This window comes from Anopheles moucheti, chromosome 2, assembly GCF_943734755.1.
Source record: "Anopheles moucheti chromosome 2, idAnoMoucSN_F20_07, whole genome shotgun sequence".
In the NCBI taxonomy this organism is placed as follows: Eukaryota; Metazoa; Arthropoda; class Insecta; order Diptera; family Culicidae; genus Anopheles; species Anopheles moucheti.
In genome coordinates, this window is record NC_069140.1 from 13,155,742 (window position 1) to 13,176,458 (window position 20,717).

At 40.9% G+C, this 20,717-nt stretch overlaps 1 protein-coding gene across 1 annotated transcript in view; it reads left to right on the forward strand.

The window, feature by feature from the left end:
• LOC128299351 (protein similar) overlaps window positions 1–20,717 on the forward strand; it is a 109,023-nt gene that overhangs the window by 24,794 nt on the left and 63,512 nt on the right. Inside the window, exon 6 of the mRNA XM_053035288.1 lies at window positions 8,941–9,082. Within this exon, the coding sequence (XP_052891248.1) occupies window positions 8,941–9,082 (142 nt within the window). The remainder of the gene's footprint in view (window positions 1–8,940; window positions 9,083–20,717) is intronic.

Genomic DNA, 20,717 nt, shown 5'->3' on the forward strand with positions numbered 1-20,717 from the left:
TAGAACCCATTGCATTAGAATCCGAATAACATATCAATTACAATAGAATTCAGAGAGCAATAGCATATTATATTAAGCCACAGATCAATTGCGTCAAAGAACTGTTACGAATGTGATAAAACCTCCTTACGTATTTCGCCGTTCTTTGTCCACCTAATCTTCAACCATTTCCATCCCATTGCAGCTTTATATCTTCATGATCTCTTTCCGTTTTCGTCAATCATTTCGCTCCAATCAATTCATTTAGATGTCGTCCACCATGATGCATGATGGACTTGGTTTCTTCATGCATCTTTTAGTGGTGTAATTTGATGCTCTTTGGCAGGTTCATGGTTCATTATCTTCTGCTAAAATGATACAGAACAATATCAAATCGTGCGTCCCCTACGCTGTGGAGATGAAGCCGATGACCCAAAAATGCAGGCCCATTCGTTGTGCCACATCACCTGCCAACGTCATTTGTAGCTGTCTTCGTTTGCGCCCTAACCTAACTTCTTCGACCTATTCGGGCCTCGCTCCTAGAGAGTGCAGCTTTCGATTAACGGGCACAATTCATCTTCATTTGTATTGTCAAATTTTTCTTCATCGGTTTCTTTTTGCCTTCCGCACGCACACTTTTCCACCATTTTGTTTTTTTGTTTTTTTTTTTTGCAATCAGTTTCATCGGCGAACGTTGCTCCTATTAAAGCGTGCGTTTCGTAAACGGCAAGGTGAAAAATGACTACTCCCCCGAGTGGGCAGCAGCATCTTGACAGCTTCTGCAAGTGAAATGGTTATTGGAAGAATGAAAGTGGACAGCGGCGAAGCGGTGGAGATGGCGGCTTGTACTATAAGTCCTGGCTAATCCTGTATTGGCACTTAGCTACCCTGTAACACCCATCCACCCATTTCTCCACCCTACCTAGTGCTTTTGAAGCAACCCGGGGGGAAAAAAAGCTAATTTTTGCTACAAGGGAACTCGCTACGAGGATTCGTTCTTCATCGAATGATCCAGATTCCCATCCGTCCCACACTCATCTTCACTTGCCAACTCACGGGAAAGGCAAGCGAGCGTCACCAAACGAGGCTAATATAATTTAGCGATAATATTGAATTATGGCAAAATTACATCAACCAAGTGAGAACAAGTGGCTAACGCGCTCCTGTAACGCGCGCTACCCCCGTCAATCCACAGCCTGTTGCCCACGGTTGCGTTGCACGATGCAGTAGTAATGGTTGAAAATGTCATAGAGATGAACGTGAAAATGGAAAACGCCATTGATGCCCTTTGGTCTTGTGTAGGAAAACGAATAAAACGGATGGCAAACATCTTGCGCGCGCCAGGTGTTGTCGACGGACGGCTGACTGGTTGCTCGAACGTGATAAGACGATGAGCACAAACTGCATCCGCTGCATTCCAATTTCCCATTTCCCCAGGACGTGTAGCCGCTGTCCGCACGAGTGTCGCTGTGGCAATAAAGGTAGTAAAAGTGAGTGCGCTGACGCTACCCGCTTCTTTATGTAGTTTGCATGATTTTTCCGCCCGAAAAGGCGATAAAAATTTAATCACATTTATTTGTGCTGCCCTTCTTTTTTTTTGTCACGCTACTTACCCACCCATATCATGCTCCTTATAGTTGCCTTGTTCTTGCTGTCTGTTTCTTTTTGGCGAGCGTTCATTTTGTTATGGATCATATAATAACCGTGTGGGGTGTTGTGATGCCAGTGATGACAGGAAGCAAGTGGATGCAAGTGGGACGGAACGGACGTCCCGTGATTGTAGATTGTAATATTTATGTGTTTTATTGAAAGCGCTCCTGTCCGGTGCCTCTTTTATGCGTTCATTGACCGTAGATTTTATTGTCATTCACTAAGCACTTTAAACGTGTTTTCCATTTTCTTTATACAGCACGTGGCAACATAACTATAAGGCCACTAGTTATTTTTTGATTCATAATAACAGATGAGGAGATGGACACATCGAAAGTACGTTAACATTTTAAAGAAGAAAATAATACATTGTTCTATAATTTTTCCATATTTTTGTGCATGTTCCAGTGACGTTACTATACGAGGATTAGTGTTTTGAGAGTAATTGAAGAGATATATAATGGTGATGTTCTACCATGTTACATGAAAATATTATTCAATTATAAAAACTTTTTATACCTGTCGAAATATGTATTTATTTTTATCATACGGCTTTCTAAAATAAGTTAGAAAATTTAAAATTTTATAACAACAATTATGAACCATACCAATATTTCCATCACTTCTTTTTCGTATTTTATCCTCATAAAACAAGCGACCATATAGTTATGTTGCGCACTGTAGCAGCGTGAATTTTGTCACAAAATCTACAGTTCAATATTTTTAGCAGTAAGTCTTTGTTACGATAAAATTATCGTTTATTATTAAAAATTCAAGCATGCTTATTTACAGTTTGGAGAAAGTTATTTATATGTTGTTAAATAATTCCGTAAAGCTTCCTCTGGTACGGGGAAGGACTCTGTTTTGTCATCCTTTGTCCCAGCTTTTAACATTGTTTTATCTGCAGGACGCTATGTCACGTCAATCATTTGCATCGGTGACGTTTTAAAAGTCGTAAAAAAGCATCATTTCCCAGTGCAATCCTCACCGCCACCCATCCGGGTTGCTCCCCCGGGCGAATTTTCCGTTTCTTTGTTCATGCAAATTGAAGGATCTCTTCTACATCATTTTTTTTGTATTTCTTCGGGTAGAACGAAGCAAAAGTAACTCTTCTCGGAACGAACGCCTCGAGAACACGAAATACGTTCTCTGTCGCATTCTGAACGCTTGACATTTCCCTCACGGTTACCCCCACGGCAGCCCGTTTTGGCGCTGACGGTCGTAAAGAATGCAATCATAAATGCACCACCCCCAACCCAACCAACCGACCCAACCGTCAAGTGAGCATTTAATTTCTTCGGGATTAAGTGAATGAAACGGAAACGAATGGAAAAAAGCGCCATAGCGCAAAGGCACCGATGCAACAGCGTTCGTTGTGCATCGTTAAAAAAGTGCTATCTTCAGTATTTCCCTTACGCGACCCCCGATATCGTATTCTCGTGTATGACATTTGAGTTAATCAACTTGGGAGTTTCATTTCCACCCACACTTTGCTGCGGACGGGGAGCGTTAGTTTAAAATTTTTCACTCAACTTGTTTCGGGGTGCACCATGTTTCGCCTGAAATGCTGTGGTTCGTGTGGCGTCGGTGGGAAATTGTGCCGGTTGTGCCAAATTATAGAATGGAAGACTTTGTGTGACTATCGTATCGCAAAAATATGGCAACTAAGGAGCAAAACAGAAAGCAACGCTTGCCACGCGATGATGAGCCAGGTGGGGCAGAATGGAAACACAGAAACAACAACAATCCACCGAAATATCAACAGCTGCACCGACAGTAACAAATTCATTGCACCGGCAAAAATAACAGTGCGAGAAAGATAACACAATTGCATGCATACAGACACATACACTCCGTAGTTCCTTCGTCCGGGAGTGCATGAAGCTGTCAGGTATTCGCTTTATGCGGTTTTCTTTATCCTTCGGTGTTGACTCGGTGTCAAGATTTCAGTTAAAATTTAACGTCCTTCGTTCGCCATTCCAGTTCGTAAAATCCCTCGAACGTGATGTAGCCACCGGGACGGTACCCGGAGCGTGTGTTTACAAGGTGACCGTGAGGTGGATGGATTGGGTTGGGTTTGGTGGTTGGCTTTTATGTTTTTAACGTTATTACATCAACATACAGCACAGAGTTCCTTTTTTTTCCCTTTTTCTGCTCGCGGGACGTAAGGACGATGCATTTTGGATGGTGGAGTTTGCTTAGCATAATATTCGGTTCGGTGAAGTCAAGCGTTGTTTCTGATTCTGAAATGATATTGAAGCCGGGGAGCACGCGGGATTCGAAGATAAAATAAAAAGCTTCCATCAACGGATGCGGAAAAACGGTACGAAAGTTACGACCTGAGCTTTTTGGAGAGTGGGGGGGGCTACGAAAAGGGCGAATGCGCGGGGTTAGCATGGATAAATAAATTGATAATAATAATTTAGTTACACACGAACGGTGAAAACAGTGGCATCACAACCAGCTTCGACCCGGGCGCTCATGTTTCAATATTTTATTATTTTAATCACGGAACATTTATTACGAATGCAACCGACAACGCTCAGGATCAGAGGGCGTGCTGTAGCGGCAGTGCATCACATTCTGGTTCCTTTTCATCAGTTTGATGTATGCACACAGGGATCCTTCACCTTGCGTTTGCCCTGCCGTAAAGCGGGATGTAGCGCCGGATGTGCGCTTGCAGGTTTGTGTCTTTGTGTCTCTGAGTGTTGCAAGGAGCTGGTAGGAGCTAACTTTTTAGCTTTCATCTGCGTGGTGCATACTGATGCTGCCGCCGACATGTAACTGAGCGCAGGCGAGATGGAGAGCGTACGGATGCTACCTAGTGGAACAGGGAAATTATTAGGACTTTAGTTACAGTATCATCAGCAACAACAACAACAGCGGCCATGCGAGTTGATGAATCGTTCGGTGAAGCGAAATAATTTATCATCGTCTCATAAATTTAATTGAATTTTCGATGCTCTCCGCATGATGTGTGTGTTTGCAGGTTGTTGTCTACGCTGCTGCGGCAAATGTCTGTTTGCTTGCCACACTGCATTCAGACCCAACCGGGGTTTGATCGGAGTTGGTGACATCGGACTTAGGCAGGCCAGTGTCATCTCGGGCTTTATTCGCGGGGAAGGTTATGAAGCTCGGCAAAATATTCCTTTTACCTCTTTTGACGATTGGCCCTTAAGTAGTTCGTCGGTCCTGCCACGGTAAAGATGATTACACTGCCGGTGAAAGCTATATTCCTCCTACTCGTGTACAATGAGCATATTATTGGTGGTGGAAAGCTTTTTGAACCGAAGAGAGAAAGAGAGAGCATGGGAAAACGATTACTTCATACCGCAGTTTAGCGCATCTTTTAACAAATTACTGCAACAGGGAGGGAGTTCGTGGTAGAGATTTTTGGCCAAAAGATTACGACAACAAACACTTCAATCATGCTGCTACTTTTGCAGCATGCTTTATTGCTCGCGCTGAGAATGTAAGCATAACCGGAGCTTTCGAAAGAACGTGGTTGCAAGGGATTTTGTGGTTTTGAGTTTCGTCACCGCCAATTGCGAAGGCAGTGTGACAGCATGTGATGAATGAACGCGTCTTGGAGCGATATTATCACAAAAGCACAATCAAGTGCATCATTAGCGAGAGGGATTAAAAGGTTCCAAGTGCAGCTTGGCATTCTATGGTGGCATTAGTTTCTATTGTGTGATGAATTCTAGGGATGATTATGTTGTTTATCGGTTTTATTTTGTGGTAAGCATTTTTTTGAAGTTTATTTTGTATTGCCATTTTTTTTGCTGAATTTTGGATATTTCATTGGAAATTTTAAAATTCTAGCAGTGATTTATACGACAATAACTTTCAAAACATTGAAATAGTTTAGTTTGGTAAGTCAATGAAAACTAAACGATAGCAAAGGGAGCCCGAAAACAACAAATTCTTCAACTTCAACAATCTCCAGGGAAATTATCATTCGCCGCTGCGAAAACAAATTGCCTTCGTGCGGTAGAATTCGTGCTAAGGAGAAAAACAAACACTTTTTTGCACCGGGAATGAAGTGAAATAAAATGAGCAATGTTGCATCTACCGGGCTATGTGTGGCTGTGTCTGTCGGTGGTGCAAACTTTTCCACGCAACATGAAAACTTATCAGATTGAAAGGTTTACTGCACTTTCAAGCACTGACTTTGGTGACTTAGTTGGTGGGGTTTTTTGAGCGTGGCCCCTCTTTTTGGGTGGAAGGATGCAGTTTAGCAAACTAAAACCCTAAAAATTTGGCAAGTGATCAGGCAGGGAACATACTTTGTGGATAGCAATTCCTTCCACGCAAACTGCACCGGTACACTGCCCCTATTCTTCTAACAATTTTTCCTACAGGATTTTCCCACATAATGCCTTCGAATCGAATGATGAAAAACACACAACGCCCAAAGAGTTTTGTTATGTCGCTGCTTAATGTGGAATGGGCACACAAAGAAGTAAAAACGTTTTCTCGAGTCGCTGCCTGCTGCCACGGGACAGGTCAGGGATGGAGAATGTATAGTTTCGTTTGTCTCCCGATGCCATAAAAAGTAATCTTCACAATTTACGGCATTCCATAAATCCAGCATGATGTCCCCTTCCCCCCGGGCCGCCGTTGATCCTCCCAGGAAGACGAGAGCAGGTCGTGGAAAAGCATAATAAAGATGGGAGGTTGAGATGTCCCAGCGAAGCTCCCACTTCTGCTGTGGGGATAGAAGAAGTGAAACAATGTTTACATGATTATAATGCGCTTTGCGTTGTGCCACACTGCGCTCCTACTCGGGCACAAGTTTGTTTGTTGTTGGTCCAACCGCGGTACGCGGACGAATGGTTGGGCGGGAGGGCGAGATGTACGGGAGGATAATTCTCGAGTAAGATGGTGGATGGCATATTCTTTATGTTGCGGTAGGATGGAATTATTTGCAAATGCAAACAAAAGAACCAAAGAATAACAAACATCGCAGCGCTGCGGAATTCAAAGCTGTGCGACACTGGTGTTTTCCACAAGCGCTTATTCGTAACGCTTTTGGTGGATACAGTGTGTGTCCGCCTGTTATTATTCGGCACTAACCGCTGCGATTGCTTACAGTGCAAACTATGGAGGAAATGGAGTAGAGGAAAAAACAAAAGGGCATCAGCAGGTTAATCTATGGTGGGTGCATTAAGAATGCAAGACTTGCAACTGGCTGTGTGATGGTTTTGGAAAATTCAATTATGCTCAACCCCTAATAAATCTTGCATGGACTTAATAAGCTTATTTAGTGAGTAAAGGATTCGGTTGTGATTTAGTTGGTGTTGTGTTGCTGCAATCTCCTTTGTTGTGATGTTTACGACCGTCACGATGCTTATGCAAGGGGTGGAAAACCTTCGGAAAATGGGAATAACATTGTACTGATGTGGCATTTCCTTGGTACATAATCAATAGCGAATGCAAATAGATGATTGTTTGTAAAAGAAAGCACTTACCGCTTAACTTGCTGCTGCACAAAGTACACTGCTGCTGTTTGGACGCACTATTTGGTGGCAGCAAAATTGCAACTCGTGCTTTTTGAAGCGCGCGGGGGCTTGATGGAGCCGCCTGGTGGCTCAAAACCACTAAACACACTAATGCATAAACCGTCCTACCTTACGGCATTGTGCATTGATTTTTATAGAGCTGCGATAAAATTCACAATTAATGACAGCCATTATTGCTTCACTCAGTGCAACCCGCCCTCCCCCCACCGGTGTAAATTGTACTTTGTTTGCTGTGTACGTGGCTTCAGTCACGGGGATGTGCAGGGACCGGTGCAGTGTTGTTGTGGCATAGGTAAATGTCCTGATACGGTCCTACGGGCAAATAATATCCCTTTTAGTGTAGGTTGGGGCCCCTTCGGTTTGGGGCCGATGCTAAGCAAACGTTTATTTTGTTTCTTTCCTTGTCCGAAAATACCTCCTTCGGGCCAGTGCTCCGGAAGCTTTGATTTTATTATCCATTCGCAGCAATAACGATGCTCCGCCCCCGGTTCATGAGCTGGAAGGTTGTTTTTTTGTTTTCGTTGTTGTCGAGGGGAGATGGGAATTTATGTGATGCTCTTAAAAGCTCAATCGATTCGGAAAATTAGTCGTTGGCTATCCATTAGCATTCCAAAGGCAAAAGCTTACTTTTGCCGGACCGGAGTTGTAATTCTTTTTTGTGTTGCTTTAAGTAAAATTCTCTTCCTTTTAAAAGTTTAATAACTTGAAGTAATTTACTTGTTAACGGCAGAATATTATGAATTAGAATATTATCGTGTAATATTATGAACAAAGCAAGGAATTTCACAAAATAACTTAAACGTACTTCATTACTTTGCTATAAATTCAATGCTACATCGTCATCAACAGCACGTCATTAACCGCAAAATTATTTCACTCAATTGTAGTGTGACTTGCGGTTTAAAACTTTGAGTTGAGCGTGGTTGTGTTGTAACAGCAAAGTTTGGCTCGGTTTTAATTACATCTCTATTTCTTTTGTTACCGGCAGCCACACAAAGGAGTACCAAGTGGGAATTCACTTTATATCGCTTCTGGCGTTAAATTAAAATTGCCCGATTCCTAACCTCTTGCAAAATTGCACGCGCACACAGCGCGAACATTCTGCTGCTGCATCCCGAACTGTTCTCATCCCGGGACTCGTAAGCTCAGCGGAAATCGTCCAATCGCCGATGGGAGCAAACATGTAGTTAACAAGCGGCAAAGCAGCGGCGAATTAGCTAAATGAAAAAGTTTTTCTTTGATTTTCATTTTACTTCGGTGTTTTTTTTTTTATTTTGGTTCAACACTTGCCGTGTTCCTCTGTTCCAGTGTGGCCGGGATGTATACATTTGGAAATGAGAAAACATTTCTCCCCTTCCAGGGGTTCTATTTGGATTCGTTTCAAGTTCTATGACCATCGTAAAAATTGGTAAACGGATGAAAAGTTTTCATCAATGTATTTAGCGCCCAGAAGCCATTGTTTGAACTCAGTTTAGCTTGCGATTGGATGGATGCACCCACCACAAAGGAATTCGTGCTTGTGATTGCAATTGGCATTTAGCCTTTGATTAGTTTCAACGGTGGGTACGCTCATGTTGAATAAAGCATGTCTGCTGCAGGGCAAAGTAGAGTTACATACCAAAGGGTACAATATTTTCTTTTTATTTTCAAAAGCAACCTCAGTTAAATGCAGCTCAGTGCTTTGTGCTCTACCGTATATTAGTATCTATTTTTCTTTTGTTTTAATCATAAGTGCTTTTCACATTTTAATGATTTTTTTGCATTTCTATTGATCTTTTTTCTCCAGTTATCAGCAAGGGACAAAGTGAAACATGCCGCTACCGTTTTCTGGCCAAGACCGGTGGCTATGCTTGGGTCGTCACCCAAGCCACCGTCATATACGACAAGCAAAAACCGCACAGTGTTGTATGCGTCAACTACGTCCTAAGGTAAGTGAACCTTTTTTTTTCTTTCTTTTGCGACAACTGCATCGATTGGAAAACATCAAAAGTGACAACAAGTTTTTTTTTATTTTATGGAAAGAATGTATTTTTCTTTACCAACCAACCCATAATTTGTGAACGGCTAGTTTTGTGCTGCAATAATCACAAATAATTTCATTAAAATATCAAAATAAGGACAATCAAGACAACGTGTTATTGGGTTTTTGAAGAGGTACACTAAATGTTTTGTTTTAAATATGCATCAATTGTAACTGTCAAATCTGTCAAAACAATCATCATTTTATTTTGTTTCTTGGGTGTGCTTTAAGGGTGCTTCGACTACAAGTAGATTTAAATGAAGTTTTAAGTAATAGTACAACATGGATGTCACATCGGTCACCGTCAGGAGAAGGTTAACGATGAAGATTTACCCATACGTTTTCTATCGTAAAGTAAAGCATTTGAAATCATTCAAGCAGTGTAATAGCTTCTTTACTGCTCGCTGCTGCCGCTGCTGCTTAACGTGAAGTAAAAATCCCTATTGTCACATAATCCCTATGCCAGCGCCTTGTTACATACCCTCTCCGAACTATATTAGCCCCGGTACCCATAGGCGAACGAACTAAATTTCAATTATGTTTGTGCATTCACCGACAATCATCGGTAAGCCCAGGCATCCGCCGCACAGCGCCATGGTGCGAGGTGCAATGAATGTTGCATTTCCATCCACCTTCTCGCAGCTGTTTGCAGGCTTACATTTGCTGCAGCATTGTCCATGCGTTACGGCAAAGTATATTTACTAGACACTTTTACTCCCCCCGATTTGCTATCCAGCCATAGTATAGGACGCTTTTCGTGCAGATATCACCTCGACATTTGGTACCATTGTGCATTCAATGTCATTGGACAATCTCGTTCGTTTTGGGGGAGAGATTTGGTGGGATTCCTCTGCCACAAGACAAAGAATCACAATCTTAAAACCCGAGCGAGCATAATTTCCGCTCGGTAAGAATGCGGCACTTCGGCGAAGCTTGTTCCTTTGTGCCAAGACTCCGATATCGAGTGAAAGTCGCTATAGGAGGATTGTGTAATGTTTTCTTTTTTTGTGTCCATCTTACCGAAATTTACACGGAACGGCGAATCAGTTGCCTTCCGAATCAAAGAAGGTACACATTGTGCTACCGGCAGTGGACAACAACAGGTCTTTCAGCTTCGGCATCGCAGATCCAGGATATCGCTCGAATGGCGCAAAACGAGACCGAACAAAGATGATGTCCTTTCGTAAAATAGCTCTTTGTTTGCAATCTGACCCGAACCCGCAACGCGCAATGATGATTCGGCTGTAGCGGGGTTCGCTCTCCGTGCCGTACAGTGCGATTCTTTTACCAGCCATCACTATGAGTTGCCAGATCAACTCGTTACCTTCTTATCAGCCGCGGTTACTAGCTGCTAAGTCCTATATTAGAGCTCAACTGTTCAAGCGTCAGCGAGCTGCAGTGCAGATGGTACACCATGCGCTTGGCTGTTTATATTTATTGCAAATCCCTACCGGTACTATCCGCCCGGCTTTTGCTGGACCGCTCTGTATCGCTGGGCAAGAAAGATCGCTGGCGACGGCATTTTTGTCCGTGATTTATCAGTCCCTATGCTCCCATTGAAAATACATCCTTCTAAATGCATCGTTTATCTTGCCTGCTTTGTTGTAACTGACTGCTTGCATGAAGGATAATATAGTTGAGCTTGATCATGTGGTCTTCAACCATGATGTTCAAATGTGTGAACAATATTCTCTCTATTGTTTCTGCAGTAACTTTCAATTCTTTTCCTAAAATAAAAAAGAAATGATCAAACGTATGTCGAAGCACTCTTAATTGTAACAAAGTATTCATAAATTATAATTCCCTTTCATATTGCAGCCCGACTCAAGGTAAGTAATCATTGTTTTATATTATATTATGTACCTCTTCTGCGACTATTGCCTCGAAGATTTGTTGCTTTTGTCACTGCAACATTCTGCTTACGACAATTAAAGTGTCGTAAACTGAGTCTTGATGAAGTCCCTTTTGTTTTTTTCCGTTTGATCCGTTCCCGTGTTCCAAGCATGAGGATGCATTAATACGTGGTAATGTGAGCGCGTTTTTTCGTTTCAACCTTAACTATGGATCATTTTAAACACCGATCACAGTTTAAGGTCGTGTTTGATGCAGTTGTCGCTATAAATCATCCTCGGTGGTAGAAATTCAATGATACGAAACGGATATATGCTTACAACATTCACGAAAGTACGGTTGGGAAAAAAAACATACCAAGACTCTCTCATCATATCCACCACACTCCTTGGAATGTTGCACTAATAATGTGAAGATTTGTTTTTTTTTATGTTTGACGTTCACGTTGGTGTTAGACTATATTTTCCTCTCATAGCACTAACGCTAATCCTCTCATAACGATGACGTTGAGCTCACCTCAAGAAATGGTGGAAACTTTGTTATTGTTTATTTGATTTCATCTCTCACTGGCGGATTATCATTTATTATAGTGTGTCTAAAGTAGGAAAGCAGACCATTAGCCGTTTTTCTTAATTTTAATTGTAATTTGGACACTCACTGGAATGTCTTCCACTTATTACGATTCTCTATTGCGAAGAATTAAAAGTATTATGTACAGCTTGCATTAATTGTTATTATTATTTGCCATCAAGCCATATTTATAGTCTCGTTCATTGCTTTAATCAAAGACAACGTGATAGGCTGAAAGTATTTACAAACAAGTCAGCATGGAGTCGTGAAGAGTGCTCTTGAAATGAGACATAAACATACTGAAAGCATTGCAATCAGGAACCAGGATTGGAACAAGAGCTATCATTATTGAAAAACCACTAGCTGAACTCTACCAGGAAATGCTTTGTAGATTAACATCTTTCACAAACATAAAGTGCTATATAAACATTTATATGCACTTATTGTGTGGCGCCTTCTTATCAATATCTCGCGTTCATCGATTAATATAAATTGGATCGTTAGAACAATTAATGAAAACAATATGCTCATTGTTTTGTCAAGACACATGAGCATATTCCTTAAATTACAAATTCTGATGCGTAAGATGATAGACGGAGTAAACAATAAAATACTCAAAACATTTACTTACAAAAAAGAAAATAAGTCCACCATCTGAGGGTTGTGTTCTGCTCAAAATTTAAACACTAAAATGTTGCGTCCACCGGGAGCCATAATAAAATTGTTTTCCGTTCGCTTGGTGCCACATGAAGGTTTTGGTTTATGCCGAAATCACTTTCCCGTCATACTTCGGCGCATCATTCGCTTTGGTATAGTTTCTATTTTGATACTGATATCATATCGGATGATGTTGTTCAATGATTTGGTGTTGGTCTGTTTTCGTAACGACCGGCACGTGTAGGTGATGTTTTTTTTTCGTCTCCGTTTCCAATGTTCAGCCGTCCAATCATTGATGATTGTCTTATTCGGGCTTTCGCTACGGTTGTTCCCGGCCTGTAGCCGCCACCAACGTTACACAACGCTCGTCCTTTGTCGCCACTCAGAACGGTTGACCACATGGCACCATTGCAATCAATTAACCCGAATCAAGCAAAATCTACAGTAAACATACTCAACAGCCCAAACATAAAAACCAGCTTATGGGGGCGCGAAACGCAGTGCTAGAGTGTGGTGAGTGTTTTTGAAACCAGATTGGTTGATTGTGTTTTGCTCGTTGATTGTGAGGCCCGTGAGGCAACACACGGCACGGTGAGGGATCGTAACGGTGTTGCGATGGCGCTCGGGCCTGCCAAATTTGACACGATCATAATGATTCCGAAAAACATGGGAACCCTATAGCGTGCCAAAGTGGCGTTCGTTCTTGTGAAATCTTACCGACGACGAGCCCCTTTCGAAAACGGTAATGGTTGGTGAAAATGTTGGCTTGATTTGGCGCGCTGAAAATTCCTTGTACGATAATTTGTAACGCCATGCATTCCATTTTAAGTTTGAATGAAAGTGAAACCATTTAAAAATTAATCAAACATGGTTCCTCTTCCTCTCGAAAGCGAAAGTTAAAGACAGACAATGGACGACGAATACTACGCGCCTTATTAGCCAAGCCAAAGCTGTCAGCAGTAGTCAAATAATTTATTGCTCAGCTGCAGGGAGGATCATTGTTAGCATGCTCGTTGGCTTCAACGGTTAAGCGTGTAGTCATTGTCATCGTTCGATCATCTCACTTTCTTGCTTCGGCGGACGGTTTTTGTGTGGTGTGTGGGATATCTGTTTCATCTTGTGTCGCATGATCGCATGACTAGCGCGGTACCAGTTATATATTTAGAGCGGTCTCATATTATGAAATAAGCGGCAATGCTCGCATTTATGGTGGAACACCCCCCGGGGGCAGTTCCCTCTTATCCTCTTATCCCATAATCACGTGTAAAAAGGACTACGAGTTGCGTGGAAACCGGATTACGTTGGTTTGTAGCTTGTTGTTTTCATGTAGGTGAACAAAGTAATAAAAACAAAGTTTAAACTCCGCTGAATGGGTGTATAGGTGCGCGTGCGGCAACCTGCGGTGGTTTCACACATGAGACGGTGCAAACGGGTTGCGGGAGTGGCGAGTGTCGCTCGTGACCCGATCTTTTAGTTTTGTGTGTTGACAATCCCCAGCAGCTCGATTCGATTGGGATGGACGGTAACAGCGGAAGGCTGTCATATGTTGACTATTTTTATTTTTCATTAATACCTTCTGGCCCTTTCGCCGCAAAGATAGAACACGCAGCGCGGTTCAGCGTTCATGCACAAGCTCTGTTCCTTTTCGGCAAGCGTTTGGGAACATCAACATACAGGTCGGATCGTTTTCGGATCACAAAACAACAGATTTAATTACATCAAATTAGATACTGAATGAGAGATCCATCTGTCCTTTTAGTTCATTGTAAAGTGGTCTAAATTGAGCTGATATCTAAAATGAAACATTGACATGAGTACATTTTGTTTCTTATTATCATCAAATATGTTGTCTTAAGAAGAAATGTATAAAGAACGAGCAATCGATAGAGTTTGTTGCAGCTCTTTTTGAAATTACGATAGTTTATAGGCGATGTATTCAATAACATGTCAAAAAAGTGCTCATCAATGACAGAAAAAAGTTGTATCCCACAACTTGCTCGATTACTTTGACGTGCCGTCGCAGAGAACGGTACAAATAATTCGGGAAATCAAAAATCATAGACACGTGACCCTCATATACCCCTAATGGAATGTCCATATTGATCTGCAATATGATAAAACGAAAAGGCCACTGTTCATAATGTATGTGCGATACGTGTTCTGGATATCCACCAAGGGACTAAGGCGTCTATATTTGATGGAGAAAAAAAAAGAACTCGTCTCTATGTCACTTACGTCTTTCGCAGACACCCGGAAATGAGCCCGGAAGGAAGAACTGGACTCTCGAATTCTACGCAGCATAACCGAGTTACGGAATCAATACCGGATGGGGAGTAGTGCTGTGTGATAATATTCTAGGTTAGTGTAAGCGTGACAGGACTGTCAGAAACATTCATAACCAAATACTCACAAAAAACAGTTTCGTTTGTCAAACGATGAATGAATGGCAGTGCGCAGTGGATGTGTGCATATGTGCCTTGTGCTCTTTTTATATACGTTTGCCTTTTCGTCCTGAACAAGAAGTAATACATATATACTGTTCAAATAAAATAAATCAGCTTGCTTCGTTATACTCCCATTCGTTTTAATATTTCTGTTTTTTTGTTATTGTAAAAAAAAATCTATTGGAAATTGTTTGAGAATTTTATGCCGGAAGTAATTAAGAGCTCTAATTTACTTTCGTTTCGGGACACAAGATAAACCCACAGGTATCCGGTCGCGATCAAAGCGGTATAATTGAGTGCAAAATGTTGGCCTCTCTTTCAGCTAAAGAATTTCAATTAGACCGGTCAACTAACTAACCGTACTCATTAACATTCCCCTACTTAGCAATGCCAAACTGTCGTGGGTGATGAGTAAATAGCTTCTCCACCCCGCAGTGTGTTGCAGCAGGTATGCAAATAATGTGAAAATTCCTGTGAGGGAGAGTTACTAACAACGATCTACATAATTTCCGTACCCTATAGTTAAGTAATGTTCAACATATAATGAAGGGTGTGCGAGTCTATGAATTTGAGTCGCCTAACACTCTCACTAACACAATAGGGTACCGTTGAAAGAATGTTAACGGTACAGGATCAAAGCGTTATTTGGGGGTAAGGTATTTAGGAGCAACAAATAAAAAAAAACAAATTGACAATACATCTACAGCTCGTCGGTAAGACTTCGTATTATCGTCAATAAATAATGAACGCGATGGTATTCACAAGTCGCACTGCAAACACGCGACCGTGCGTGCAGGATTGATCAGAAATGAATGTCTTATTATGCCCGAATTGCGTGTTGCACATTCTGGTACAAACGTTGCAAGAAGCCATTGCCCGCAAAGTTCATAGTACGGTTTTAATGCTTTCTTTATTGAGTGATCCCAGTTGGGGGAACTGTAATGTGGACAGGTGCTATGAGTTGTTCGTAATGATTTAAAGCGTATTTAATTCTCGTTGAACGCTGATACTTGAAAGACTGTCGAAGAGTTGCTCTCGCTATTTCAGTAAACGATAAAAGCAATGTCTTTCAGTTTATGTATACCTCGAACACTTACATGGATCATTTTTCGTTTTTGTTAGAAAAGATCCACACGTCGCGTGTGTCAACTATCTTGCCCATCACTTGCCGCAGTTCTCGCCCCTCTTCATTTGTTCGTTATTCTTGACCTTCCCAAATGTTGATCACTGTTTGTCCGGATGAGCAGTGATGGAAGCAACGAATCCAAAAATTTAATCAACACCAGCTGAGCCACTTGAACCTGACCCGGTCTCAATTGTGGCCTATAAAATACTTACCACAATCAATCGAGTGTTACCAAGTGGTCCAGCAAATGCAATGGGTGACGGCAGTTGGGAGAACCGTCGTTCCAAGGTTGAAATTATAGTAGAATTTCGTGTGGGTTAAAAATAGAGTGAAATATAGTGTCGTAGGTAAACAATCGATCTCATGTATCATGCACATCCCTTATTATTCAATTCTTGGTGGCTTTCGGAATAATTGTAGCTCATACAATTTAAACATGTTCCGAAAACAGCAGCATCGGTTAGAAATATCCATACAAAGTATTTGTTTCTGGATGTTTGTTTCTATCAAACAATTGTCAATGCGAGTAAAGTGTTGGTTAAACAAATTTAATGTTGTTTTAAAATTCATGCATAAACGTTGTTTCTAGTACTATAATGAACCTATCAAGTCTTACAAATAGCATTATCGATCTTATCAGGTGTTTAGTTAGATAAAATATTTGTTCAAGGGTGGTAGAAATAATTGCCGCACTATTCGTTTGACAAACAAGGCGTTAATGTTTTCATAATTGGTTGACATAAGAGCAGTATCATAACGACAGTAACGACACTGTAACGACAGTAACGATTTACTGTTGATTTCTTGCGGTTTATTTTTTTTTGCGAATGCGATTAAGATCGTGCGCATTATCAGTAATTTGCTGGTGGAAGCATGTTTTTTGTTTTGATGCATTTCATTTCGCTCAGACGTCATTGGAAGAAGGGATGCGCTGGATGAATTATGATTTGAACTGGTTTCAAACAACGTGATGATGATAGGCGACCCAACCGGTTGAGGTTTTGCTTAACCTTTCCGATGAACTTTCCGATGAACCACCTCACACGCCCGCTTTGCATTTGTTTGCTAGTGAAACAGATGCTCGATCGGTTTGATTGATTGTTGTTGTGTGTTTCTAATCTTTCCATCAAACGATACAGGAAGAATGTTTGACCGATAAGGGGGTTTGCCATCCCCTGCATTTTCTAGTAACACGTAAAATCCGTAATCCCCATGGTTTGCTATTTTTAATACTTCCCCACAAGCATTCCATTTTCTTATCAATTGCCTCTCAGATCTCTAGTCATAGATGTGAGCATCGTAACGAAAACACATATTCGTTCACATATCAAAGAAACATTAAGATTATACTTCCGAGCTTGAATCATTTGGTTACCGTCACATTTAAATAAATTGTTACCCATTTAATCCGCAGAACTAGGCATATGGCAATAATATAAGCACTTTCATAAAAAATAAACCATTTTATGTTGTTATGTTTGATACACTGAAATCCGTTTTATTGCATTCTTTATTCCCACACTAGCAAGAGGGTTTTACGTGAATATTAAACCAATTCAGCACATTTTAAACTGGATGTCCCAAAAGTTGCCGTTGTCAGCATACAAGGACATTTTGATTTTTTCCGTCTTTGCCCTAGCATCCCTTAGCTCCACATCCGTCAGCATCTTGCGATATTCGATGCAATCCACCCGTATCAAATTAACTGTTAGGGATGAATTGAAGAACGAACAACGAAAACGGCGTTTTGATTAAGGGGAGGAAATAATGATCGCGTGGCGTAGCAGTTTAGACATTCTCTACGTTGCTCCTAAATTTCGGCAAGCACCGAAAAAAGGAAATTGGAGCTTGATATTTAACGAATGTTAGTGTTATGTTGGCTGGGTTGTGTTGATGGGTAGCAGTGTCATATTCGTATTTTGTACTGGTCATGACTACTTTCTGTAAAAACTAGGTGACGATATTCGCTTTGGGTTTTTTTTTACCTAAAAATAATAATATCAGCATGGATCCCAATCAGGTTTGAACTGAACAGAGTTTGCTTCACTAAAATCAGTTCTATGTCACCTTTTTTCGCCATTAAACATTAAACAAAGCCACTAATTTAGCGCAAAAACGTGCGCAGCAAAGGTGGTACGGTCCCAGCGTGATTAAATGAAGGCAAAAGTATGGCAAAAACCCGTCCTGCTATGGCTTAATTAAATTCACTTGAGGGCATTCACGGAGGCATGGTGCAAGCAGTAAACGGTGTAGCAGAACGGGGCAAGAAATGAAGAATTGCGTAATCTCTTCGATCCTATAAGTAGAAAGTTCCTACCGTTGCCCTTTCTACTCATTTCCTAATCCGAGGGTTGATTTAAGACGGATTTTTTGTTGCTTATAATGGTCGTAAAGCATTCCACAATCCAAGCACTATCCAACCGTGCAGCAGGGTAAAGTGGGACAAATGCCTCTCTGTTGTTGAAAGATGAGGCACGTGATGAAAAGAAGCAATTTAATATTTCACAAAAAAATCGTCAATAGCCCATGCTGAGCTGCTGGACAGTGGTTTTCAAGTGTGTATGATGTGCTTGTGTGAAATATGCAACAAAATTCCTCGAGAATAAGAAGTAAAAAAAACAAAATCTTTAAAAATGTTAATACAGTAATACAGCAAAGTGAAAGCAAAACTGTGTACAACCTACACCAAGCCGTCACCCATCGTAAAGCTAGTCGCTTTTACTTTCTTATCTAATTTTGTAACGGTTCTCTAACATGCCGTACCACCGCACTTGTGATTTTCCTCTCCCTCCCCACTGGCATCATTATCCAGTTCCAATTTCGAAGCTTTTCACGGTGAAAACCGAAACCCTAAGCTTACTCCCCCCGCACAAACCCCGAAGGTTTTGCCGATAAAGCTGCAGGAAGATTGACAGAATTGAAAGGGACGACGCAGATGCTCCCGAGGGGCCGCTGAATGGTGGCAAATTACAAATCAAATTAACATAACTTTTACAACAGCTGCAGCAGCAGCAGCAAGTAGGAACTAGCTTGGGGGCGCTACTTGCTGCCGGATCATGCATGCGAACGTGTATCGGTGTAACTTCGCCTTCTGGAAGCGCTGAGCGGCGCCGCTTTCCTGGTTTTTGCTGGTGCTTAGTAATTTTTGCCGGAAATCCGGATGGGGCGCGTGCGAACCATAACGCCATTGCCGTAAGAATGTGTTCAGTAACAATGGAATGTTAATCGTACCCTCGTTGTTGGTTGGTTTTCACCATCGAGCTGCAACTGCGGAACCTGAACACATGACACACTGGGTGAAATCTCAACGTTGAAAGTGTTTTTAAACATGTGTTTAAGTTTTTGTTTCCATTTCCTCGTGCAGAAACTGAACGTACAGAGTCTGTTTGGCGATGTACTTCTTGGCAATTTCTTCGTTACTTCTGTGGGAAATACACATACACAACAATAAACATTAGTTAGCTGTGAAAGTTACATCCGCTTTAGTTCAAATAAACTTAGTTTCGAAACATTGGATGTGTTTTGCGCTGCCACTGACGTTATTAAAAGTAAAAACATATTTTCGCCAATAAATGGGCACTCCTTGGAATCGCATTACCTTGGTCGACGCTGAAGACTACCTTGATTCATGTTACGTAAATTATTAATTCAAACCACAAGCGAGTATTTATCAATTTGTTATACTATTTTTTGAATGTTTGTTTGTAGAGTTTAGCTTTATGGAGTTTAGTAACTATCACACACTACCAAGGTACTATTAACGTAATATTTATCAGATAAATTCAGAATCACATTTATTACCAACAATTCTGGGATTCATAAATTTAACATGAAAATGCACAACAGTTGTTTTTTTTTTCATTTGAACTAATCAAGCTATCCCAAACGAGTTGACGATACTCATAGTAAAAAGCCATCATGTTTGGTCTATTATAAGGATTTTTTGTTAATTTTATGTCACCAATGTTGTCAAGTCGACTAGACCAAACCACCTTAACTATAATAGCATTTTATTTATTTTATTTTATTTATATTATGACGGCAATGCCGTATTTTCAATAGCATTTTATGTTGTTGCCTAAATAGTATATCCAACCGCCTTGGGTGTACTTTTATATACACATTTTTTCGGAATTTTGTCCTCCGCAATCCCGATTTTTTTGAAGATACCATATAAGGTCTGCTTTGTACGCTTTGGTCACTTCTCGGCAAAAGGACAAACAACATTCATTAAATTGCGAATCGTTTTTGTGATTCGTTTTATATACCTCCCGATCGTCGTCATTTGCAGTGACATATTTAATCGTTCCATAATTTGGTAGTATCATTAAAGTCCTTCTCGGAAGTCTCGTAAATGAGCAGTCTACATTTTTGAAGCTTAAATTTCATGTATTTAATCGAAAAAAAGAACAATAAATATGTATATGTGCTTGAACAAACTTAAAAAAAAATTAAATAACGTTAGCTTTATTAAAGACTGTTTTGTTATTTAAAATTGTTCTAAGGTACTCTATCGTAAAGTTCTAGTATCCAAAAAGTTTGCGATATAAAATTTTCTTATATCTTTTGTTATTGAGCGTTATCATTAGTAGCACAACATTTTTGTGCCTAACTCTTGATTCGTTTTCTAAATACTTCCGTTACGATCCCGAATCTGTCAACACATCACATAAATTAATCGGAAAAGTAACTTTACTCACGCAACGAAAAAGCATCACGAGGTTTTGTGTGTGTGCGTTTCTTCCCTAAGAAGTCACACTTTATTAGAGCGAATACTTTATTCTACTACCTATTGCACAGCAGGATTACGTTTTTGCTGCCTCTTTTCATCAAAGAATGCATTGTTGAAAAAAGGAAGCCACACCGGGCTCCCAAAATCCTTGGCCTGTTTGTAA